Source organism: Camponotus vicinus, unplaced genomic scaffold (assembly GCF_025532165.1).
Source record: "Camponotus vicinus isolate PSW18456_S1 unplaced genomic scaffold, iyCamVici1.0 SCAF_1, whole genome shotgun sequence".
NCBI classification, from domain to species: Eukaryota; Metazoa; Arthropoda; class Insecta; order Hymenoptera; family Formicidae; genus Camponotus; species Camponotus vicinus.
This window is the reverse complement of record NW_028141945.1, coordinates 36,412,960-36,439,234: the sequence shown is the minus strand read 5'-3', so window position 1 is coordinate 36,439,234 and position 26,275 is coordinate 36,412,960. Positions and strand designations below refer to the sequence as shown.

Sequence of the window (26,275 nt, the reverse complement as noted above, 5' to 3'; positions counted from 1 at the left end):
ATATCTATAGGTTGCATAGAAAGAGAATCTATTGAGATTAGTATTAATTGTAAGCAAAATTTATATATTTGTGGATGATTATTCATAAAATAATAAACTTATTGTTTGTTCTGAGCTATTAGTAAATAAATCTACTTTATGATATTTATGTAGAGTTTTCGAGAAGTTTTCTTTTAAATTATACATTCTGTAAAATATAGTGTGCGAATCAAAGGAATCTTAATCGCATTCGGCATCAATTATAAATCGATAGCATATAAGTATTTGAATAAGTAGTTGATCTTATAATTCTTGCGTTGACTCAGAACTATTTTTCAACAACGCTTAACAATTTTTAAAAAAAACGTTAACAATATTTAATATTCCTAAAAGTTCATATTTGTTGCATACATTTGATATCTTTTTATATTCTTGGCTTTTATGTTTATTTTTTTGTTCTTGACCTTTTATATTCTATTTTATGTGTATTCTTTAGAGAGACACGAATTGATGATACAATCATATTTTAATTCTAAATAATGTGCTGAAAAATAATAATTTTAAAGTAAACAGAAGAACGCCTCGTTTCATCAAAATGGCATGATATTTTAACTATAATTAATCTTGCAATAAATCCCGTTGTGATTCGGAAAATTTTTAATTTATTCGCACTCTAGGAAAATAGATGTTTTGTCGCCCATATCATTGAGATTTGTATATTTGTTTGTACGCATTTTATAAGTTTTTCACAAATGGAACATTTAAGCACACGCGTTAAAATCTCAGAGAGCGAAGTCTATCTGGATTCCAATATCGTCGAGGAGAGCCAGTTTATTATGTCGGACTCTGTACCATCGCGGCTCACTCGCCACTAATATGAATATATTATTATATTATTATTATTAAGATTATCACACTTTAAATTTTTTCCTATATGCATTTTATTTAATCACGCTTTTTTTTATTGTTGATTTTTTTTATCATTGGAGCCGTCTTTTTAATATAACGTAACGTAACAATTGATTAATGATGAGACTGGACACTAATGCACAGTATTAATGCGTATTAATGTGTAACTCTAATTAGAAATATTCTCCAAGTCTTTCTGAATGCTCAATTTCAAAAAAGTATCGCTTTAAATTGAGATATTTGCAGATATAGAAATTTCTTGAAAAGATAATATGTATCAAAAAAGACAATACAAAGACGAAGTAAAAAAAAAATTAATACAAAAACTTCGCGTTTTTGCCGACGAGGTAGAAATCCACTTTGGATTCTTTTATGATTAGTAAAAGGATGGAGAACGGATTCACCGTTGCGAGGAACTTTCTCTCAAGCAACGTTCACGTGGGTCTTGTGTCATAACTTTCGAAACGCCACAATAAATCCCTTATGCAAGTACATTTTGTTTAATGCATGGGATTAATTATAACATATATTTTGAAAGGTATACAATAATATTTGAATCAAAAAATTCAGAGACAAGGATTTTACCAAATAGATTATAAAATATTAGACGAAATTGCATAGAGAAAAATTTTATCAATATAAATAAATAAATAAATAAATATATATATATATATATATATATATATATATATGTACACACACACACACACACACACATACATTTATGCATACATTTAAATTTTCAAAATCTTTAAATCCTTATGATGTAAAAATGTTTTTATCACACAAGAATTAATAAATCTTAAAGTTTTTTATCGTTTCGTTATGATCTCAGAAGCGAAAAATCATATATATCTTTTTTATGTAAATTGGATCGAAATATATTAATTTTTTTATGCATATCATATATGCATTTATTAATATGAAAATAAATAGTATAAAATAGTAAAATTTATCGAAATCTTACTTATTTTGCATTAGTAAATACATACAATTATTCTGTACTTATCTTATTTATAATAAAGTTAGTAAAGACACATATAATTATTCATTTGTGTAGTCTTATTTATAATAAAAATTAATTCTATGACCGTTAATCAAGATTTAAAGCTATTTATTAATTTAGAAAAAAAAGTTTTTATAGTATATTTTAACAAGCTATATTACTGAACATATGAATTATGCAAAAATTTATTTTGATATAAAACGCAAGAAAAAAATTCATATAACTTATTGCTTCTGACATCATAATACAATGTGGTTACATGAGATGCGAACCCTTAAAAAAACATATATAATTCAAAATTTGTACAATAATAAATATACATATACATATATATGTACATATATATATATATATATATATATATATATATATATATTTATATTTATATTTATATAAATAAATACCTATTTATCTTCATCGGATTAAATAAATTGATTTCTTATATTATTTTACTATAAATGTATTTATGTGTTTACTATTAATGTCTTTAAATAAAAAATATGGAAATAAGTTATGCGTTAATGAATCAATTGTATCAATTCAAATATTATACAAATGAATTAAACAATTCGATTGTATTTCTGACTCTATAAGAGCATTGTGATAAAGAAATATACGCACTCCATAAGGAAGTCAAGGATTCCACAAAGTGTGCAAAGAGCAGTTTCACGAATATCTGGCGCGCTCGAGCGAATAGTAGAACCGCGAGGAAGCAGCTCTCGTTGAGGACGGAAGAGAGAAACGGCCTGTGAGAGGCATGATCGAGAGAGAGCGAGCAAACACATTGTGGTCACTGACCCGTCTGGAACGTTGACTCCATGTAGTCAATCCCTTCTTTATATTTTCCTCCGTTCCCTATTTACACCCGTCTTACCGCGTGGCATACCTCCGATCACCTCCGGAGTTACCTCATCTTATCTCTTGCATTTTTCATGCGTTGTCCATTGATTCCATATTTTCGTTAGATCTTCTCGAAGAATTTTTTTTTCTCTACTTCGTATCATCTGTCGTGTTTTATCTTCCTGAAGAATAGCTAACTTTTCTTCCGTTACTCGTTTATTTAGAGTATATTGATTTCATCTTCATTTATTATTATTTATTTCCGTTTCTTTAGCTCATTTCCTTTTGATAGATAGATAATCTTCTGATGAAAATAAAAAATACTATCATTGTCAATTTCTATGTTTTTGCATCGACAATATCAACACATATATTTCATCCAGAATTTAAATAAATCCTTGATATTTTTATGAAAAAAACATGTTTATACATGTATGTAAATATATGTATATAACATAAAGTGTATTGAAATTGATATTTTAATAAGAAATTAGTTGTTTAAATAAGAAATTAGTGTTCCTTAAATTTTTATTATTTAAATTTGTTTCCTATTATAGAATATCATTGATTTTGTTTATAAATTTTTTGTCAAACTATTAAAAATGGCTAAAAAATTTTGAGGATCCTTATAAATATTCTGTATACATGTTCTTAATAATATAATATGTGTATCGTAATATAAATATCAGTATATTTAATAAAATAACTTCAACTTCGCTTAGACAATAGCGTTAAAATTTTTGATAAATTCTATTTTATCCATGTTTTTACATATTTATTATTGTTAAAAATGAAAGAAATTAGAGAAAAATTTATAATGTAGTTTCGGCAATAATTGCCTTTTGCCTTTAGTTACGATTAATACCGTTATACGCGAATACCGTTAGAATCGTAATCATTCCCGCATCGGGAGTCTGGGATTCAAGTCCTATTTACTAACGGTATCCATTTATTCCAAACAGAGGGCTTGCTCTACTTTTTCTTTTTCTTTATCAATTTTGCAAATCACTTTTAGCGAAAAAAATTATCCATTTTGTGACTATCTTATATTAATGATAGGCATACAAAAGAGTTTTTCTATCATTGATAATAAAAACATTCACATTGTTTTCTTCCATTGCATTCTTCTGTTATTATAGAAGCTAAAAAGGAATTAAGAAGTTGAAATTATTTAAGAAATTCTAAAAAATTGTATTTGTTATTTATATACATAGAAAATTAAAAAAAATTCCAAGACGACAAAACTTTATATTTGTAGTATATAGAATGTTCGGCTAGAAACAGAACACCTAATTATCTTTTTATCTCTGACGACATAAAAAATATTTTAAATATAATGTGAATAATATTTCGTAACAATATAATTTTAAAAAATTTTTTAAGCTTATTTTTTCAAGCTCCATTATTTTTTTAAAGTGGAGATATATATATATAATAATTCTTATATCATAGTTAATATTAGTATGTAATCATACATGTATAATAATATGATCCTAAAATAATTTTCAACTTCAAAAATTAAAATTAAATGGAAAATATATTAGTATACTAAGTTCTTCTCATTAACATATCTGTCAAAATAGTGGTCTTTAGCATTTTCTGAGAGAGAGAGAGAGAAAAATAATTACATTATTCAATTATCGATTGTGATGCTCTTTCAACAGAATGTTGGAGAAAATAAGTAATTAAAATATATAGAAAATAATAAGTAAATATTTTGGTCTTATTAATTGATCTAAACTTTGACTAAAGTAATAATGACATTATATTTTTAAATAAATAGCATATTTGTAAAATATATATTTCATTATTAATATACATAAAAATAGTATATTTCAAATTAAATATTTTATATTCATGTGAATATATAAATCATAAATAGTACTTATATTATATATCGATTATTTAAAATATCTTAATATTCATATACAAGATGTTTTAGGATTTATCGGACAAACTTCAAAGAGTATAGTAAGTTTCACTAAGGAATCAATTTTCATTCAGAAACCTATATTACCTATATCCGTAAAACGTCTTTAAGGATTATACATGTTCCTATTCGACCGCCTGTGTGTAGGCAACCGGAGACAATATTGCGTGTGACGTCTGACAATATTAGTTCACATTTTTTAATTTTGTTTCTGTATTTTCTATTGTTTTTAAATTTTATTTAAAATATAAAAAAGTAATAAAATTAGAAAAATATAGAAAAGTAATAAAATTATTAACATTTACTTTATTATGTATACATCTATTCATGTAAAATAAATCTTAAAAACCAATCTTTTTAATAAGTGTTACATGTTTATACAATAACACATATTCTCCATAATTTGATTGTGGAAAGTATGTATGAAATACTTTAGCGATTAATCTATATCTACTTAAGAAGTCAGTTAATTTATCCACAACATTATCAAATATTACTATATGAGTCGGTAATATAGCACTTTTATTATTAACATAATTATTATTGAGCCAAAATGTTGGATTTGCAAAAAATTGATCTGCTTCATCCAAGTAATCATTAGAATTATTAAAATTAGGTTCACAAGTTAGAAATTTTACCGATGCATTTGCATGCAAATGACTATACAATGGCATAGCATGGCATGGAGTTAGAATTAGCATATTGGTTGAAAAAGGATTAGCATGAATTTCATGCTGTAAAAGCTCAATTAAATTTAACGTTCCACGTTGATGAATCAAGGAAAAATAAAATCCGGGTACGACATTGCTGCATATTAACAATGCTAAAATACTTTTACGGGCAAATGCCGTAATTCTAGCATTTAAACGATAAGTACAAGCGGAACTTACATATATCAACATCGGTAAAAGCGGTAAAATGAATCGAAATTCCTTGTGAGGCAACAAAGAGTAAACAAATAACGTCCAACCAATTACTATGAGCATAACTAATTCTCGATGGAAGTAAACGGGATGCTTAAGTATTCGCCAAACAGCAATCAAAAACGGAATATAATACAATCCGAGTATCACGGGTAAACCGATAAAGATATACCATAATGTATGTTCTTTGCCATATATGTCTCCGACACTTCTAAGCACATTCACTTGGAAGAACTTCCAAGGGGTTATTACAAATTTTCCATAACAGTAACTATCTATTAATATAGAAATTAAAAAACAACAAAAACATATTATTGCATAGCGACTAAATAATGCTATTTTCTTTTCCCTACTTGAACAAATATGGTATATGCATAATGGAAACCATATAATCGCAGCAGTAGGTCTTATCATACAGAGAAAACCTATAATCCATAAAAATTTTATACTTTGTACATGGTTATCTTTCCATGGGAATATTGATAATGCTATTGTGGTACAGACAGTCTCTAACGAATTTATTAGTGTTCTTGAAGCACAATAGTACCAATACCAATTAGAGCATAGAACAAACAACATCCATTTGGACTTGGTCCATGTATAAAATCTGTAATCTCCATAAGTGGCTAGAATAGCTTGAAAAACACGAGGCAACATTGTTAATAGTAATGTGAAGTCTAAGGAAAAGATGGCGAGTATACGATACAGAATTGATATGAGAAATGGGTAAATATAACTACGTATCATCATTGTCCATTCCCATGTAAGATATCCATAATTAAATGCTAGATAATGAGCTACCTCAAGCGATTGCCAGTATTCATCTGGCACATGAGCAGTTTGCACCACGATCACAGAAGTTAACCGCCATAGTAACAAAAGAGATAATATTCCAAATCTTCTTGGTAAACGCATTTTGAGCCAGTATCCTCGAATCCGTACACGTCATTTATAGTAGAATTATATTTCGAAAATCTCGCTCAATAAGATGTTCTGCAAAAAGCCGGTTTCATACTTTAGTACCTAATACATAAAAAAAACTGAACGCATTAGATATTCTCATCTCCAATTATGGCAAATATTTGTTACTTAAAAGAAATCAACGTTACCGGATATATTTGCATAGACCAATAATGTGACTATTTGTAATTATTCGAGAACAAATTTATTAAAGGGTTAGTATTATAAGTTAGATTAGGCGTTCTTCTCTATATTGATATTAGGTGAAAGATTGAACGTAATTTTTCTACTTTCACGGTTTTGTTGGCGGATGATTGGACAATTTTTGTAAAGTCCAGATTCATTGTCATGAATGAGTGCAATAGATTGTTAATCTAAACTTAACTTAACACGATCTAACGAGGTTAAACGTCACACCAGTGATGACAGATGGGTTTTTTTGCGCATGCGCGACGCAACAGCTGATGTGTGCGTGATAAGAATATTTTAAATAAATTATATTTCAAATTATAATCTCTCTTTTAATTTCGATATTCCTCCACATATTTTACAAATATAGCGCCCCTTCAATCTTATGGAGGCACTGACAATACTGACATGAGCTCTAATATGTGTATTTGACATATGTTGTATATTTCGTATCATCGATACGCTCAATGTTTATTCAATAAAATTCTGCGATAGACCGCTTATTGTCATAACTTTCGTTCAATTATGGTGAAACTGACGACAGATATTATAGAAAGAAAATATTCTCAAATATTAACTAGTAAATCACTTAGTAAAACAATAAAAAAGGATGAGTTGAAGAAATTAACTCATTTACATATGAATGACATGTTCATCAGCAGTATTGTAAGCAACATCGAGAGAAAAAGAACGATAGATTTAATGAACAATGTAATACATTTTTTATAAAATTTCATGTTTATATAGGGTGACCTCGATATTCATAAAAGCTTGCAAGTCATATATCTACAGAATAATAATATATCAAAAATAAAGAATTTAGATTTTGCATGCAATTTGACACATTTATATTTACAACATAATCGTATAACAAAAATAGAAAATTTAGGATCTCTACAGAATCTTCAAAAGCTTTATCTAGGGTACAATAATATCATTATAATCGAAGGATTGGAAAATACAAAACAATTACAAGAATTGCATATTGAGAATCAAAAAATACCATTTGGTGAATCATTGTGCTTTGAACCACGCAGTGCTTCTGCCTTATCTGTAAGTGCAATGTGAATCTCGAGGATTCTTTAATATATAGGGATTAATTTATAGAGATTTAATTATAGAGATTAATTTATATATCTTTAATAAATATATGTACATAAAAATTGTTTTTTTTCTTTCAGATGTGTCTAAAAATTCTTAATATTTCTGACAATCAAATTACATCCCTCAAAAACTTAATAGGATTTCATGAATTAAATACATTAGAAGCAAAAAATAATCTTTTGAATGATATGGATGATTTAACTAAAACAATAAGTACATTATCTTCCTTGAAAGATTTATTCTTGCAAGGCAATCCTGTTACACAATCTTACAGGTACAGGGAGAATCTGATTGCTAACAGCATTTTGTTAGGTAATTAAATTTATATAAATTTTCTTTTGTGCTATTATGTTTACTGTACAATTTTATCATTTTATTTTATGAATAGCTAATCTCGATGGAAAAATTGTAACTGATACTTGTCGAAATTTTATGAAAAGATTTAAAATGGAGAAACATAATCGACATGTAAAGAAGGCAATTAAAACTCCATTAGCAAACGATATAACAAGTATGTTAACAATAATCATTCATTTTTTGAGCAGTAATTATAGGCAGAAAATTTGTAGGTTCTCTGAACTTACCACCAGCTTTCAAAAGATCTATATCAAGAGCAATTTTTCAAGATCCTGGATCACAATTATTTATAAAGATTACTCCTGAATCGATAGGAAGTCAACAAGTGTTCCCACCTTGGAAATCAATAAAAGAAAGACAGAAATGATTATTTTTTTACTATATTAATAACATATTTTTATATGTACTATTAGCATCAGAAATATGAAGAATGATCGTTATTTAAACTATTTTAATGTACCAAAAGCAAAGTGTATCATTAATGAAAATATTTTATAACCACTTATTTCTTGTATTAATCAAATCACGATATATAGATGTTCCAAAAAAAAAATTCTTAAAAATTAAAAAAGTTATTATACAGACATATATAAAATAAAACACATAAAAGTATCACACATAGAATATTATCTCTAGGATAAAACAATTTATAAAAAATACCTATAAGTAATGCACTATACCAGTGTATAAATAAATTAATTACATAGTAATTATACTTTAACATTATTTATTACCCTTTGTTTAAAATTTTATTTAAAAGAATCCTATTTTAAAGTCTTATTTTATTCTATCATTTTATTTAAAAATGATGGAAATGCATCAATTGGATAAAACATAAAAAATATCACAATGCATTTTATAAAATTTATTCAATAACATTGTTATATTCAATAAAATGCAATTATTAATGCAATATTATGTAATGTATTAATATTATACAATATTATGCATTTTATTTATGTACAAATGCATATGTATTTCAATTATAATTATAAAATCTACAAAATATATTTGCTAATAAAGAATTTTCCAAAATATATATATATATATATATTGTAACAAAGAAATAAATTTAAAATAATTAATAGTACAAAAATTTAATGTAAAAAATTTGGCACTTATGAAATAATTTTCATATATTATAATTAAAAAAAACTGGACACAGATAAAAATGTTTTAATAATAATTTTGAAAAATCAGGAATTACTGTTATAAAAATATTTTACCTATAAATTTTTATATATTACATTAGATTGCTAAGTCCCATATAGTGAAATGTAATGCAAAGATAGCTATTTATGAGTAGCTATTTATAAGTAGAATGTCATATATCGCATATTGCAGAATTCGATATGCCATATCTCTTGATAAGAAATGATGATGAATATTGTAAAGGTAAAAATGAAAAATATCAAATGTGTGTGTGTGTATACACACACACATATATATTTTTTATCCTATAATATATATTCTATCCACATGAAAATGATTGCTCGTAAGTCATTTTTAGCATCGACATTAGCGATCTAGTACTATTATAATATATATCTGTGCATTTGCATTATACATATATATCTGTATTTATGTTTTAACACATTGAGCATTGTTTATAGTGTATATGTATATATTTGAAATATATATTCATGCTGTTCTGATGAAATTATTCAAAGTTAGTCTATTAGATTCCTTACTGCTATTTTCAGTTATCCTTTGTACAAGGCTCTCTCTCTTCTACAATTTTTATAAATCTATATTTTAATATGAATCTAAAGAAGGAAAAACCCTTCGAGAGAAAAAGTTAATGTTCCCTCACCACAATGCAAGATTATCTAATCACCATGCGATTATGCACATAAGCTATTTATCTTTCATGTTAAAATTTGTCCTAGTTATAAATCTTATAAATCTTATATATATACTTTTTATCTTTCTTTTGATTCTCTTTAACTTTCACAATAGCTAAAAAAAGTAACAAAAATCTCTACTTACATCATACATGAAGTTATGGATATGATCGGTGAGCCAGTTGTGACATGAAGGTAACACATTACAAATATAAGTATACAAAATATACATCAGTATTAATGAAAATATATATTTGTAAAAATACCACTCCAAGTTATCAGAGTCCTATTTTGTAATTATTTAGAATGGCACAATAATGCTATGAAAATTTAATTTCAATGTATATGCAGTTAAATGTTAACATGTTCAACAAAATTATCCATTGGACCAGATAATGAAAATGTCTTCTTAAATTTTAATTAATCTTTTTAAATTTGCGTCATCTTCACATTAAATTCATTTAATATAGCAGTTATAAGATAAATAATTACTCTTCTTATATGTGCTTTGGTCTTAACTTTGGTAATATATTTGGTAACTATATACCACCGTGATTTCATTCATCTTTCTGATAATATATGAAAGATAATACCTTTGAAAATGTAATACCTTCAAGCATGAGTGATTTAAACATAATAGATAATATTTATCAGTTTTTATATCCATTTGGATTATTTTGTTGCCATTTCCATGTATCTAAGCCTGAAAAATATTAATATATTTTTAATTTTAGAACATTATAATATGAATATTTTATAAAACTACACAGAAACTGTTCTATATAACAATTAAGTTAGCACAAACTATGTGCATATTCGCGACTCGTGAATAATATAAAGAAATCTGATTAGTCAAATTTGACAAATTTTCCGTACTATTCACGAATTATAAATCAAAAATACTATAATTTGTGCTAGCATTATATTGCTAATTTATTATATTAATTATTATATATCTTACACATGTCGTCCATATTTTTTGTAGCAACCCAATTCAGTTCTTTATTAGCGATACTAGCATCCGCATAACTAACAGATATGTCACCCGGTCTACGTTCAACTATTTTGTATGAAATTTTCTTTCCAGATGCTTTTTCAAATGCATGTATAACTTCAAGAACAGAGTAGCCTTTTCCAGTACCAAGATTTATCGGCTTAAATCCTTTTAGATTATGAGTTTTTTGATAAATTATGGCTTTAACATGTCCTACTGCTAAGTCCATAATATGAATATAGTCACGTACACCTGTACGTAAATATGTATAATTAGAAAAAAGATTTTAATTATAATCATCTTTAAATTTGTCTTTCTTTCGAGTATTTTTCTTCCTAGAATATATATCTTTTCATATAGTATATATGCAAATATTTAAGAAAATATATACTCTATTAAAAGATATTTATTACTAATTAAATTCCTCCAATTAGAAATATATGAAACTTTTACCTGTGCCATCAGGTGTATCATAGTCATCACCATAAACATATAATGTATCCCTTTTTCCAACAGAGACTTGTGCAATATAAGGCATTAAATTATTTGGTATGCCATTAGGATCTTCTCCAATTTGACCTGAAGGATGTGCGCCAACAGGATTAAAATATCTCAAAGATATAACAGAAAATTCCTATAAACAATTTTTATTAAAATGAATTCTTATTAAAATAAATTCTTATTAAAATGAATTATATATATATATATATATATATATATATATATATATATATATATATATATATATATATACATGTTAATATACCTTATAATACTCTATAATATATATACCTTATCTGATGTACACAAATCTTTTAATATTTCTTCAACCATAAACTTTGTTCTCCCATAAGGATTTGTACAATTGCCAGTTTTCATATCTTCCACTAAAGGAAGTTGTTGAGGTACACCGTAAACTGTGGCGCTACTTGAATAAATAAAATGTTTTACATTGTTCTCTCGCATAACTTCTAATAAATTTATTGTTCCACTGACGTTAGTTTTATAATATTCAAGTGGTTTTTGACACGATTCACTAACTGCCTTCAATGCAGCAAAGTGTATAACACTATGAAAAGTGTACTGCAATGAAATTAAAATATTTTGAGTTTGAACCTTATATACTCTTAACAAATATCAGCTATGAGTTAATAAATATACTTTACCTTTTCAAATACATTTTTTAAATCATTAATATTTGTGATGTCACAATTGATAAATGCAATATTCTTATTTGTCAATTTTTCTATTCTGAGGAGGCATTCTGGTTTTTTGGAATTTAAGTCTGTGAATATAAGAATAACTTGATTAATCTGTAAAACTTTTACATTTGCAAACATATATTATGTGAAGACATTAGTTATTGAAAAGACATTATGTGAAAAGATATTACTATATAGAACAAGACAAATTATTATATAGAAATAATTGTTAAAATTTTAATTTCTGAATATTTTTAGTACATTCTTGATAGAAAATTTGTTAGAATTGAATGTGAAAAGTAGTTTTAAGTGTGTATATGTTATCTAATTCACAATAGAGTACAATATATCATTGTTTTATTAAATGAATTTTTATACTTCACCTTTATATGCATTGCTAAGGTTATCAATTACTACCACCTGAAGATCTGCTTGTAATAATTCCAAGACTGTATGAGACCCAATATACCCAGCACCTCCCGTCACCAAAACATTCCAAGATTCGCTTGCCATTATTTAGTGCAATGCTGTTATAAGTTTGTATACATATGTATATAATTTAATATATATACACATATATACACATGCATATATATATATATATATATATATATATATATATATATATATTATAAATACAGCTTATAAATTTATCTTTTATAAATATTTTTTATAAAAATATTAAATTTTATACATATACATATAAAATTTAATATCTTTATGTATTTTATGTTCTTATATAACGTTACACAGTATTAAGTATTTATTTGAGAAAATTATGAGAAAATAGAAAATTTAATGTACAATGCAATTACATGCATCTCCAAACGATAAACTATAATATAATAAAAATAAATTTACTTTAATATTCCAATAATAAAGAAATTATGAAATTGACATTAATGATTCTTATATTATAAAAAATTATATTTCTAAAAGCTGGACAAATAAGAAAACGTGTATATATATTTACAGAATGTAATCGTACAAGCTATTAAAACTTTTTCAGCCAAGTTTTGCAAAAATCAGAGGCAGTGCAGTTTAATTCACATTCATGTAACCTCACTGTGTGATAACCGAGAATATACTGACCTTAATACTACAGAAGGTTGACAGATAACGATACATGTATCATAATAATGGAGTTATATAACATTGACACATCATCATAGGCATATATTGCGATTGGTGAGCATAATAAGATATCATCTTAGGTTGAAGAGTCACTGTCATGAGCCTGATTGAAAAGATCGCGAAGCTTGTTCGATAAATTAGAATCCCATAATCTAATCTCTCATTCCCTTTATCTAGAACATACCGAATACCAATTTGTGTGACATAACGGTTATAAGATATTAGGTCTCGTAAATTTGTCCATGTTAAAGACCACTCTGATTAATTTAATCATTGATTAACTTGACCAACGCAAGGATTTCAAAATTTTTATTATATTGTATCATATGTGAAAATATGTAAATTTTGATATTAATTGCCCCATAAGTTAATCAATGATAAATTAATTGGAGTTTGATCCAAGAGATTCTAATATCTTTTTCTATCAAAGTTCTATAACCATAGACGTTTATGTATCACTAAACAGCTAACTCCTCCAATTTTATTTACATAAAATGACTATAATTTTACATAGATGTAGCAAAGTGACAATTTCTGCTATGTCGGAACAGCATGATAAATATAGTTAATACATGTGATTCTAACCTTCTTTACTCTAACTTTACATGCGATATATGTATAGATTATGCAGTAATAGAAAGAGAAAAAAGTGAGAGAAATAAAGGATTATATAAAATATAATAATGTCACATAAATATGCTACTATTGAAGAAAATTAAAAAAAAAACGAAGAGAATATAGTCTCTTTTTTAAGCATTATACAGGGTGTCAAAAAAATCACATTATTTGAGAGCAAGTAACATTAATCAAAACAAGAAAAAGTTTAGACATTTTAAAACAAATACCTGTCGAGATATAAGCCATTTATCGTCATTACAGAAAAGACTCTATGTGGGATCCATTCTTTATCACACATTTTTTGCCTACATTTCAGAAAACCATGCATTTTTTCAAACATAACTAGCTAGATACTAGTAAATATTTTTATACAATAAATAATAAATAAATAAAATGATGTATAAAAATAATATAATAAAATTTTAATCACTTTCGAGCTCCTATCAGACCACGTGCTTAAAATTTGATTAATTAAGACAAGATTTTAGCTCCTTTAATTCAAATTAATCAATTCCAATTTTTAACTTTCAATTCAACACGAACTTAAGGCCACAAGCAAATCGACCAATCACAGTCAAGCATTCTTGACGTAACGTAATCCGTTTACATTTTAAAGTCATTGCGCGTGAAAAAGTTTAGTCGTAACCAAGGTTGTAAACAAATTACAATTGCAATCAAGCATTCTAATAAGATCTATGATCTGTTTATGACCTTATGGTTACGACTAAGCACCTTTTCACATGCAGTGATCCTTACAATTGATCCATGAAAATAATGGTCGACTATAATGGTCGATTTGCTTACAATTTTATGGATAAGATTAAAACTTTTCCACGTGGAATGACTTTTACGGTTCTCAGATGCTAGCTAAAAAATAGACGAATAGACGATGACCAAAATTCCTCGTGACCGAGATAAAACTGACAAACGAGAACCGCAACCGGCGATCAACAGTCTGATACGGGCTTAAGACCTTCCTATTTTATCGAATTCGCGGCGCCATCTAGCGGAGAAAATGCGCACAAATAGGGCGTATATACTTGTTCGATTGCGTCATGGGAGAAATTCTGCTTTTCCTAGTCGCCACCAGTTGTGGCCAGCTATGACAGCGGTCTCGTAAGAACGTCGAGTCAAAGGCGGCGCCTTTCGTGACATTCGGTATAGTGACGTGACGTTGTAGGGTGTACCGTTGCCCTCTTGCGATTACGTGTTTGAAATTTGACAAGAAGCGAGGAGGGAAACCGAGGGACCTCGGGGCGGCGTCCGCATCATCCTCGCGGGACACGATTTCCTTTCGCTGCGCACTCGATGGACTATTTGAAAATGGCGCGGGTAACGAGGGCCGTGGCCCCTGCGTTTGGCGTCGTTTTGTGATACTGTAATAGAATTATCCCTCGTTCTTCTCTCGTTGGCGCGAGAGAGAAAGAGAGAGAGGGAGAGAAGGGGGAGGAAAGTTGTTTACGTGTGCTCGCTCGGTGCGAGGAGTGCGAGTAACAGTTGTGGCGTGCTCGTTTTCTCTATTTGGCTTAGTTTCGAGGAACAAGAATCTCGGTCGCGCGGAGAACCAAGCCCTAATCCCTCTCCTTCCGCTTCTCTATATCGGTCGTCCGTGTCATTGTTCGCCGCGCGTGCTGCGCCGCGCTTCTTCGCATCGGTGCGTCTTTTAGAGAGGCTGCGATCGCGTCCTACAGGTAAGTGTGTCATCTCTCCCGAGCCCGATATCGTCGAATGTCCCGCGGCGAGAGATCGGCCTGTTGTCGCTTCCATGGTCGCCCGATTGCTGTTGCTTGACTGTTTCCCGTATCGTAATGGACGACCTGTCGTCCTCGCGATCAATGATTATTCGATTATATCGGTGCGATCGGTCGTAGCAAATAATTGCAAAAATTGACGTTTGTCAGAACACCAAGTCGAGACCATGGAAAATTTAAATCTGATATAAGAAAATTATTCTCGATCTCTCATTACGTGTATGACTGCTGAACACGTCTGAAAAAAATTAAATATATGTATGTAAACATGAAAAGCCAATATAAAGTATTTCCGGAAAATTGCAATAAATTTGAAGAACAAGTCTCGTTAAATCGAACAACTTTTGTTGAGTAATCTGTGTTCGGCGATATCATTTCCAGGTTCTAGGCGTTGGTTTTTTTTTTAATTGAACACTAATAAACAGTTGCGTATTTCCTGTCTCGAAGCTGCCACTCAACTATGTGCGTATTCGCGATTCATGTGTAGTTCGCAGATAGAGAGTGTGGAGAGAAAATTCGCATTCGTGATCTGTCATTCGCGCTCGTTTGCCGGCGAAGTGGTTCTTCAATGATGAAATAAAAAGGACGCGTCACATTCATTCCAAGAATCAGTTCATTCGTGTTGATTTGTATGTAACACACCATGCGTGAAGATTTCTAGTTTGAATGCTTCACGATTCATGCTGGTAAGTAAGAAAGTAAAACAAGGACATCATTATTCATGATTTATCGAAACTATGCAGAACCGCTCATTCATTCGCTTGCTGAAATATTACGATAAATTATGTTCACCAGGATAACAAATTACGATTCACGAATAACAAATTATGATTCACTAGGAATCGTGAATAATGTGGAGGATTTATAACATTGAACGATAAATTTTCGTGAATTGCTGCATTAATTACGCATTGCGAATCGAGGATATACGCATAGTATCTGGCGCCAAGTTGATACAAGGTCATGCGATGTAGTAAGCGTCAGCAATAAAATAAAACGAAAAAATTTAAATAAATTTTTTAATTCTAATTTACAGAAATCATGCAAAGTTCAACAAGATGAAAAATCGATGGCTAGTGCCTTATGAAATCATCGCCGGACATGGATTGTTTAACAAAAGTTGTTCCATTTAATATTCCACCTCTTTAAATTTTTCGTCAATTTGATTCATATTCAGATTGTATATTAAAGAGGAAACTTACTTTATATTGTTTGGCATTGATAGTCATATTATATTGCTTGAATCCGAGCACGCATTTTTTTTTAAATTAATGAAACTTGCTTTTGCATTCCGCATTATTATCTTACATAGTTCAACGAATTTCGAACTGCTGCAATACATCCAATGTAAGAGCCGTTGAACAAAATGCAGGTTCGATAGCTGCCTTTATTAAGAAGGGAGCACTGAAAAAGGGGGTGCGAAAACCATTGTGAACATGCAAGTCGGCGGTGCACACATTATGTTGTCGGGTTGTATAACGTATTGATCTAATCGAAAATTTCGTAGAGTCTGAAAACATAGTTATATGTATATATATTATTTTTTTTAAGTGAAAATTGTTGGACACCAGCATCAATCTTGAATAATAATTTTAAAATACTTATTTATAGTACATTTATGAAGAATCTCATTGCTCGGTTAATTTCACCTGCTTTTACATCTACCGAACCGCCATGCATTATACATGTGATAGTGCGTACGACAGTCACGCAATATAACAAAAGGAAGCGTGGGTTACGTGAGAAGTATTGTATAAGGTATACCGAATAGGTATCGACCGTCGATGGTACGAATCGATTACGGGGATATCGCGTGTATACATCGGGTGTTTCGGAAGGAAAGATGTATATGTGAGTGTAAGCATTGTGAAGTGACGACATACGAAGACCAAATCTTTCACTCATCATCTCTCATCTTTTGTCGAAAATTTCACACTGTGACATTTATTTTATAAAGAAATATTCTAAAAGTCTATTCAGAGATTATTATCTCACGTCGAAAAACAGTTATAAGTTTCATTCGGCCAATTTAATTCCAATTTAAGCTTAAATTATTGCTATTTTGTTTGGAATAAATGCTTACTTAGCATAAAAGCCTGTCGTATTTCGAGATGCAAACAGAGAATATTATTTCAATACATTTTACTCATCTACAAAATAATTATATACAGAAATATAACTTCAATACTTTAAATTATATTTTATTACTTAAATCTATTTTCTTTTAAAGTGGTAATATCAGAAAAGTACACTAATTATATAGGAACTTTTACACTTAACAACTTGTACATACTATATAATTTAATTTTTTATTACATATTTTATTATATTTTAATTTTTTAAATATATTTTAACATTAAAATTGTTAATAATTTTATAATAATTTTAATAACATATAATTGTGAGTTTTACTAAAATATTTTTTGTATATGTTTTTTAACATATTTATGACATACAACATGCACATACTTAATAAGATATATTTTTAATAATGCTATAAAATTATAATATAATTATACTAGTTAATTATACTATATTATTGTATATCGTCTTTTTTCCTCTCTTATATAATCGTGTGTATTTAAGTTGCGAGATTATAAATCAGTCTTATTTGCAGATTATTTTTAAATCTAATTGTAAGATGAACAAATTATATTGATACATGATGACATTTAAAAGAAATCTTGGATTATTCTATGAGGAGAAATTTAAATCTCTGTTAAAACGAGAATTTGATATGATTCACATTATAATTCTTTGGCATTAAACATTGTTTTTTAAACATTTCATTTTATATTTTGATTAATAATTTTAATTACAAATATTCTTGTGGACGTATATTTTCAAGCATGTGAGATGTGTTAAAATTACGAATACATAACTCTTAATGGATTAATAAATTATACAGCTCTTTTTTTATACATATTTAGTATCCTTGATTTCTTTATTTTATTCTTATTACGATGTTCTTTTAAGACCTTTAAAAAATAACATAATTATAATCAATTTTAATCTACTAAAAATATCCCGTTGATATGTTACGTTACGAGTTTAATTGATCATGTATTTATGTCATCTGTATCTGTGATGGAAATAGCGACAATGAGACATCTGACTAGGCTCAAGTACTTGAAAAATAAACGTAGATTGTAGGCATTGCTAAGATAGCATAATTTGCAATGAACTTAGATACATTAGATGTTAATCTTTGCGCACAGCTGTGCTTTTCTTCTATCAACATATTTTTTTTCCGCCATAATATCTGTATGTATAATTAATTCATTCGCTTTATATATCTCCATGTTTCATTGCGAAATCACCTCTAAAAATTATTTTGAGTTGAATTATAAACCAAGAATTCTAACTTAGATAGGAAAAAAATGCACTTGCAAATATGATACTAATTATAATTGTGATTTTTAAGTTGAATTTTGCATTTTCATATTTTTTTATTGTTATGTAGAGGGATAAAAAGATTATTCGTGGGAGGGGGGACTAGTATATCTGCTTTTATGTTAACTTTTCCACCATGGATTCATGACGCGTTTAATCTATGCATAATAATGACGTAATTTTCCCGGCTGTGAAACCTTTGTATTTCGGAGCAACTGCATCGCGATTCCTCCAACATAGTGTTTTTCTTTGATTTTTTTCACTTCCGACATGACATAATTCGCGTTTTCATGGCGCAGCAATCTCGCATTTTTTATTTTTACTGAAAAACATGCAATTAAGGATATAAGACGTTATTTCTTCATAAATTTGCATCCGCAATGGAGCATAATAAAGTGGAATAAAATAAATACATTCTAAATTGGATTCTTCAAAGGACTTGTATTTCCTTTTTATTAGTCTGTTATTTACATTCCTGAAAGCATATTCAATCATCTACAACCTAAAAAATACTTGCATTTTAATGTGCCTTTGATAAAAGCTTGACTACAAATTATATAAATTTTATGAATGTGAATATCACATAGAGAGGAGAAGATTATAACTTATTCTGTGTAATTTTTATGTATTGTGATATTCATTGAAACTTTGTAGTATCTTTCATTGGATGAAACACGTTCTCCGCAATAATAATATAATTCTTGTAGCTCTCGTCGAATTCGATACAATACAGAAACGCCCCTGTAATTATTATAAATTACGCACGTACGTCTCCACGGTGTGAGTCATGCGTGCTTGTGCATGACGTAATCAAAGTATATCGTATCATATGCGTTTTTCTTGCTGGCTCTTTGCGCTTTACTTTGTGTCTACCTTTACACTCGTGTAAAAAAATGTATATGATATAATATAAAATTTTACTTCCGTGGCATTTAAAAAAGAAACACTTCTGATTTACCAACTTTAGTTAATTTCCTTTAACCAATAATTAAAAATTGAGGCTTAATCGATTTCAGAATTAAATGCTAATTAGATAATTCAGTGAACTGCAGAATTATATATGTTCGAATTGTTTGGCAGAAAATTATATTTATATTGACGAATTAATTTAATATTAAACTGCTGTCCTATGCAAAAAAAATAAATATAAAATAAAAAAAATATGAAAATTAAATCTAATTAGATACTCTAAGAAACATATCGAATGATTTTCTAAAAATATTCCATTCAAAAATTGACTGTATTTAATCTATATACAAAATTAATGTAGTATTAAAAAATTAGTTCCTTTAAAGTTGAAATATAGTTATTAGAATAGAAATTATTAAAATTAAATTATTAAAATATTCGTTTATTAATATAATGTTAAGATTTAATCGCTGAATTAAATATTTGTATTATTTTGTAGAAATTTAAATTTAAATATTGCGCTATCTTACAAGAGTAAAATTAGTTGTTAAGTCTTACAAGATTAATAATAAGTCTTATAAGTCTATCAAGTCTAATAATTCTTATAATTCTATCAAGTACAAATTCCTGCTAAACGAATATTATGATGCCAATAACTTTGGAGTATTTAATTTTTTAATATTATTTTATTTTAAATTACACTTTCAATGACAGGAACAGTGGATTTTTATTCTATGGTAATTTTAAAAAAATCATAATATACATATATTTTTTATATGGTTTCATAGTTTCTTAAAGCTTTTAATTAGCATTTAATTTGCACATTTTTGATTTTTTGATTTTCATATCGTATTATACATGTATTTATTTTTTTATATGAGGACGAGCAGATTAAGCTGTCCTATTTAGTATATAAATAATTTTCTACCAAACGATTAGAGCATTTAATTTTGGATTTAATTTACATCCAATTATCACTTATGTTAGCAAAAACTGCTCTTTGGATTTATATTAATTAATGAATTTATCTTAACTTATTAATTTATTTCATTACACTTGAATACTTTGTTTGTGTGTATAGTTGCATTATTTTTTAATGCTTCTGTTGTTGGAAAATAGTATATTGCTTTAGAAAATCCTCACAAAAACATTCATACAGATTATATTATATATACAAATTATATTATTCATACAGATTGTATGAATAAGATATATTGGAATTCATGGCATGAAATGATGATGAAACCGACTTAAGAATCGAAACTCGCTACACACATTAATTTCTATTTATAGTACTTTTTAACTCATATACTCGACTAATATCTTTTTCTTTTTTTTTCTTTTCTTTAAATTAAATGATGAGTAATAAATTAGGATGTGTATAGCAATTAATTTAGGAATTGTTTTAAAGCCAAAATTATAAGAGAACAATTGATTTAATATATTTTAAAAATTATAATATATTTTGCAACATTAATTCGTTTTCATTTTTCTGTTTTTAAATATATAACAAAGTGTGAATATATAAAAAAAAGTGTGTCTAAATATGAATTAATAATAATATGATATGTTTTTTCTCATACTGAATAAAAACTATTTTTTTGAGAATTTACGTGCACATTGTTGGATATATCGGAAGTCATGGTAAGCAAAATGAAAATAATTCCTCATACAAATTTAAGTGGAAAAAATTTTTTTAAAAATCGACTTTAAAGCTCGATCGAACATATGTGTGTATGTATATATATACATATATATATATATATATATATATATATATATATATATGTATATATATGTATATATATATGTACATATACATGCATTAACAAGACACGCGCAAATGCACGCACGCACGCACGCACACATACACATACTTTTGATTGATTTTTAAAATCGATTTTTTCGAAAATAAAATCTTGCATGAAAAAAATTTATTTTATATTTGCGAATATGATACAAGCGTGCACACGTGTGTATGTATGTACTTTTCGACTTTGATTTTACATTTTCGATTTGTATCACGATTTCTAAACGTTCTATTTGTGCAAAACTTATCTAATCGATATCCATGATGGATTATTTTAGTCAAACTATATATTAAAATTGGAATAAAAACATCTAAAAATATACATATATGTATACTATTTTATAATAATTTATATACTATAAGAAAATTGCTACAAAGTATCACTAATGGCAAAAAGATTATTGAATCAAACTCGTATGAAACATCTATATTTGTAAAATATTTAAATATAAATCAGGATATACATAAAAAACCAATCAACTTTTTATTTTTCTCCAAAATTTTTTTAGCAATATTAAAGACACTTAATGCACGTCTTGAATATCACCTATTCCTATTAAATTAGCCTTCTTTTTAGCGCTAAGTAAAACCTAATATATTCTTCAAAATTTATTGTTAGCATACGTGTGCGCGATCGTTGCTGTTGCCGTTGCTGTTGCCATCGTCGTTGCCATCGCTGCCGTGTCATTTCGCGACCAGTAATCACCAGTATTATCTCATCAGTCCAGTAAAGAGCATGTGTAAAGGCCGCCCACTTCCAGTGATGATGGCACTTTCTGAATTCGTACATCTGAACTTTGTTCATCATGATGCCTGGACATTAATTATTTCTGTATTATTAAAAGAGGAACTTAAACCAAAGAATAACTTATGTGAGATAAGTGCAAAAAGAATAAAATTTTTTAGTCGTATCAATTAAAAAAATTTCTTTAGAGATTTATAATATACTTAATAATATACTTAATTTTGATTGTAATAAAATTCCTTCAACACGTCACATATCGTATCTATAATATCCTGAAATAAAATAGCTGTTTTTTGTAATTTCAACTGCAAATTTTTCAAAATTGTGATGGAGCAATTTGGAAATCATATTCAGCATCAAAAAGATTACAGAAATTATTTTTTCCTGTAATCTTTTGTATTTTTTTGTTTGTTGAACTGTGTTATCAATGTATATATTCATTGAAGCAAATTATAAACTTGTTAAAATTATTATGATTATATTATTTTTTTTTCTCAACCTAAATTTTATCTAAAATATTTTTATTTGTATACTTATAGTATCTTTTCTCTTTGCTTCTTATTAATTCCTTCGATTTAATCGCCAAATTGGTATAAAATAAAAAACAGCGAGCTGTTTTGTTATCTAATCAATGAGAGACTGTGTGATTATCGATAATTTTGATCATTTTTTAACTCGTTGCATGTTTCAAGAATGTGCGAATTTTAACAAGTTGTATTCTTAAGAGCGCTTTAATCTTGCAAATGCGGATGCTGAAAAGTGCTTTTGTGGGATCTTTGGAATGTTTTAACGATTATCGTTTCAGTACTGATTCAGCAGCAATTGTAACTAATAGCGAATTGAATTGGATGTATTAGTGCGCATTGATATATTAAAAAGTAGATTAAAGGCTGTGATATACAAATTTACAATGAAAGTAATTAAAATACAGTAAGATAATTAGCGTTCCGAATTATAGTCATTATTTTATTGAGAGAGAATACAGTTCTTTCATTTACCGCTATACAACATATTTATTTCGTATTCAAGTTTCTGTCACGAGCAAATATCAAAGGAAGGTTCCGTTAGCACACATCCGGATAGCGCACATTACACACATAGACCGATGCCTAGAGTAACCATCATTGACTAACCAAGTCCTAATCTTCACTAGGCAATTGTAGCGATGCGAACTCCCGTTTAATACAAAGATCGTAAAGTACGATTGATAAGATAAAAGATATTAATTTTTATTTTATTTATTATAAATAATCCTCTGATAAACAGAGGGCTCAGAATGTTAAACTTATTGTTTAAAAACATAACTGGATGGAAAATTGTTTATTTACTGATTGCTTGAGACGCAAAATAAGAACTTAATTATCATATAAATCTTCAGCAATCAACACGTAAATTGCAAAAATATCACTTTCATTAAAATAATTTAATGAAATGTAATTTTCAATATAAAGATATTGATCCGAAGATTCGTCTATGATCCGAAGAATCATATAGAATGCGTATTCTTGAATTTCATAACAAATAGAATGACAACATATGTATATATATATATGTATATATATATATATATATATATATATATATATATATATATATCATTCTATTCGTTATAAAATTCTAGAATATGCATCTTATTTATTTATTTATAGTTCAACAAATCTCTGATCAACAACTAAATATCTTTATTCTTTATTAACAAAATCATAATCGGCTTTGCGTGGCGAACGTACATTCGAAAAACTCTCACGAAATATTGATTATTTCTCCGTGTGGCACCATGTTTTAGACGCGATCTATATAGTGAAATATCGTGACACGAGACTTTCTTTTCTCTGTCGATATTATTGAGAGATTGTAGAAAAGTATCAAGTTATATCCAAAGCCTTCTCCTGCAGTAATTTTATAATATATAATAATTTTAATATATATATGTACATTTCGATATTTTGGAATATGGAAATAAAAAGAACTAAATATTTTTTTGCTTTTATAATTCAAAATAATTTCCTTATCGATGAACATTATTTATATGTTAAATTCTTTCGCTATTTTTCATTATTATATAGAAATAAAATGATATGTTTTATTTCACAGATATAAAATCAGATATAAAATAGAACGAAAATGCCGGAAGAACAAAAAGTTGCTGGTGCTCCGACGGAAGCAATGGCGGAAAATGGAACTGGTACAAACTCGCCCACCAAAAGTCCGGTCAGCAAAGGAAAAATGGCTCTCGCCAAAGTTACCCTTCTAGATGGTACCGTACGAGATTATTACATCGACGTGAGTGTTCAAAAGTTTTAATTACGTTTATTATGTGCAGATAAATGAAAAAAATTATATTTTGATTATTCGATGTTAATGTTAGATGTATTGGGTTTATTGCAGAGAAAGGCGAGAGGCCAAGAACTTCTTGACATGATTTGTCAAAGCATGAATTTACTGGAGAAAGATTATTTTGGCCTCATTTACGAAGACAGACACGATTCTCGCAATTGGTTGGATCTTTACAAGAGAATCATAAAATTCATAAAAAGTATGAAAACTATAATAAAAATTATTATTGATATTAATGATAGATAATAGTATGTTCGAATATTTTCTCTAAAGTTAATATATGATTTTAGCCGAACCATGGAAGTTTAATTTCGAAGTGAAATTTTACCCACCAGATCCAGCCCAATTGCAAGAAGATATTACGCGTTATCAACTGTGTCTACAGATTAGAAACGATATTATTACAGGTCGTCTACTTTGTTCTTTTGTGACACATGCTCTTTTAGGCTCCTATCTAGTTCAATCAGAAATTGGAGATTATGATCCTGAAGAACATGGAAGAACATATTTGAAAGACTTTAAGTTTGCACCTAACCAAACGCCCGAATTAATTGAGAAAGTGATGGATCTCCATAAAACACATAAGTTAGTTTCATGTTTATATAAACATTTTAGTGTTTAAATTTGTAGAATAAAGATAAATAATATGATAAGAATGATTTAAATAACACCTTTTTTATCGTATTTTAGGGGTCAAACACCCGCTGAAGCAGAATTGCATTATCTCGAAAATGCGAAAAAATTAGCTATGTATGGTGTAGATCTTCATCCCGCAAAAGATTCGGAAGGCGTTGATATAATGTTAGGTGTATGCGCTTCAGGCCTTCTTGTTTATAGAGATTGTTTAAGAATTAATAGATTTGCCTGGCCAAAGATATTAAAAATATCTTATAAGAGGCATAATTTCTACATTAAAATTAGACCAGGTGATTTTGAACAATTTGAATCTACAATTGGATTCAAATTGGCAAATCACAGAGCAGCGAAAAAATTGTGGAAAGTATGCGTGGAGCATCATACTTTCTTCAGGTAAGTAATAATTGTAAGTAATATTTTTTTTAATTTAACATAGCAAACATTTTAATCAAATGAAAAATTCTCTTCATTTTTGTAGACTTATGAGTCCGGAGCCTGTGAAGAAAGTAGGATTAATTCCATATCTGGGGTCTCGTTTTCGATACTCTGGAAGAACTCATTACGAAACGAAGAAAACCCCTATTGATAGACAACCTCCGCAATTCGAGAGAACTTTGAGTGGCCGACGACTCGCATCTAGAAGCATGGATGGTAAATAAAGTTTTTATCATTTGCAAATAATATTCAAATATGAATGTTATAATA

At 28.0% G+C, this 26,275-nt stretch overlaps 5 protein-coding genes across 22 annotated transcripts in view; 2 read left to right on the top strand and 3 right to left on the bottom strand.

Annotated features, from left to right (window-relative positions):
• Positions 1-6,464, bottom strand: part of LOC145964481 (RNA-binding protein fusilli) — a 47,476-nt gene extending 41,012 nt beyond the window's left edge. Inside the window, exon 1 of the mRNA XM_083087305.1 lies at positions 6,389-6,464. The gene's annotated coding sequence lies outside the window, so the exon portion shown is untranslated. The remainder of the gene's footprint in view (positions 1-6,388) is intronic.
• Pig-b (phosphatidylinositol glycan anchor biosynthesis class B) lies at positions 4,589-8,532 on the bottom strand. Of its 5 annotated transcripts, none has more exons than XM_083087331.1 (3): positions 8,425-8,532; positions 6,697-7,787; positions 4,589-6,610 (listed from the first exon to the last, which is right to left on the bottom strand). In XM_083087331.1, exon 3 carries the CDS (start codon positions 6,500-6,502, stop codon positions 5,006-5,008), a length of 1,497 nt encoding a protein of 498 aa, XP_082943457.1. In that variant the 5' UTR covers positions 6,503-6,610; positions 6,697-7,787; positions 8,425-8,532; the 3' UTR covers positions 4,589-5,005. The 5 variants fall into 5 exon arrangements, with proteins under 5 accessions (XP_082943457.1, XP_082943487.1, XP_082943466.1 ...); XM_083087361.1 differs by having other exon boundaries at positions 4,589-6,580; positions 6,838-7,787; XM_083087340.1 differs by having other exon boundaries at positions 4,590-6,580.
• LOC145964544 (protein phosphatase 1 regulatory subunit 42) lies at positions 7,003-8,851 on the top strand. The gene is made up of 5 exons (XM_083087479.1): positions 7,003-7,402; positions 7,484-7,789; positions 7,918-8,152; positions 8,229-8,351; positions 8,410-8,851. The coding sequence occupies exons 1-5, from the start codon at positions 7,262-7,264 to the stop codon at positions 8,562-8,564; spliced, it is 960 nt and encodes a 319-aa protein (XP_082943605.1). The 5' UTR covers positions 7,003-7,261; the 3' UTR covers positions 8,565-8,851.
• Gale (UDP-galactose 4'-epimerase) lies at positions 7,855-15,273 on the bottom strand. Of its 12 annotated transcripts, none has more exons than XR_014436497.1 (10): positions 14,420-14,968; positions 14,217-14,294; positions 13,330-13,544; positions 12,621-12,764; positions 12,202-12,320; positions 11,828-12,118; positions 11,489-11,669; positions 11,003-11,287; positions 10,635-10,744; positions 7,855-8,532 (listed from the first exon to the last, which is right to left on the bottom strand). XR_014436497.1 is itself a non-coding variant. In XM_083087437.1 (10 exons), the coding sequence occupies exons 4-9, from the start codon at positions 12,748-12,750 to the stop codon at positions 10,692-10,694; spliced, it is 1,059 nt and encodes a 352-aa protein (XP_082943563.1). In that variant the 5' UTR covers positions 12,751-12,764; positions 13,330-13,544; positions 14,217-14,294; positions 14,420-14,968; the 3' UTR covers positions 7,855-8,532; positions 10,652-10,691. The 12 variants fall into 12 exon arrangements, 11 of the variants coding, with proteins under 11 accessions (XP_082943563.1, XP_082943500.1, XP_082943504.1 ...); XM_083087437.1 differs by having other exon boundaries at positions 10,652-10,744; XM_083087374.1 differs by lacking the exon at positions 7,855-8,532 and having other exon boundaries at positions 10,269-10,744.
• Positions 15,063-26,275, top strand: part of Cora (erythrocyte membrane protein band 4.1 like coracle) — a 26,358-nt gene continuing 15,145 nt past the window's right edge. For all 3 annotated transcript variants that reach the window (XM_083087269.1, XM_083087261.1, XM_083087280.1), the window contains exons 1-6: positions 15,063-15,680; positions 24,692-24,880; positions 24,986-25,133; positions 25,225-25,519; positions 25,625-25,963; positions 26,049-26,221. In XM_083087269.1, the coding sequence (XP_082943395.1) occupies positions 24,722-24,880; positions 24,986-25,133; positions 25,225-25,519; positions 25,625-25,963; positions 26,049-26,221 (1,114 nt within the window). In that variant the 5' untranslated portion in view covers positions 15,063-15,680; positions 24,692-24,721. The remainder of the gene's footprint in view (positions 15,681-24,691; positions 24,881-24,985; positions 25,134-25,224; positions 25,520-25,624; positions 25,964-26,048; positions 26,222-26,275) is intronic.

Bases quoted from the DNA above. Each gene is read 5' to 3' on its own strand.
- LOC145964544 (XM_083087479.1), top strand. From the start codon at position 7,262: ATGGTGAAACTGACGACAGATATTATAGAAAGAAAATATTCTCAAATA. The intron at 7,790-7,917 runs GTAAGTGCAATG...TTTTTCTTTCAG, and splicing joins GCAGTGCTTCTGCCTTATCT to ATGTGTCTAAAAATTCTTAA. The intron at 8,153-8,228 runs GTAATTAAATTT...TTTTATGAATAG, and splicing joins TGCTAACAGCATTTTGTTAG to CTAATCTCGATGGAAAAATT.
- Pig-b (XM_083087331.1), bottom strand. From the start codon at position 6,502: ATGCGTTTACCAAGAAGATTTGGAATATTATCTCTTTTGTTACTATGG.
- Gale (XM_083087427.1), bottom strand. From the start codon at position 12,750: ATGGCAAGCGAATCTTGGAATGTTTTGGTGACGGGAGGTGCTGGGTAT. The intron at 12,321-12,620 runs GTGAAGTATAAA...TTATATTCACAG, and splicing joins CCTTAGCAATGCATATAAAG to ACTTAAATTCCAAAAAACCA. The intron at 11,670-11,827 runs GTATATATATTA...AATTGTTTATAG, and splicing joins ATTTGTGTACATCAGATAAG to GAATTTTCTGTTATATCTTT.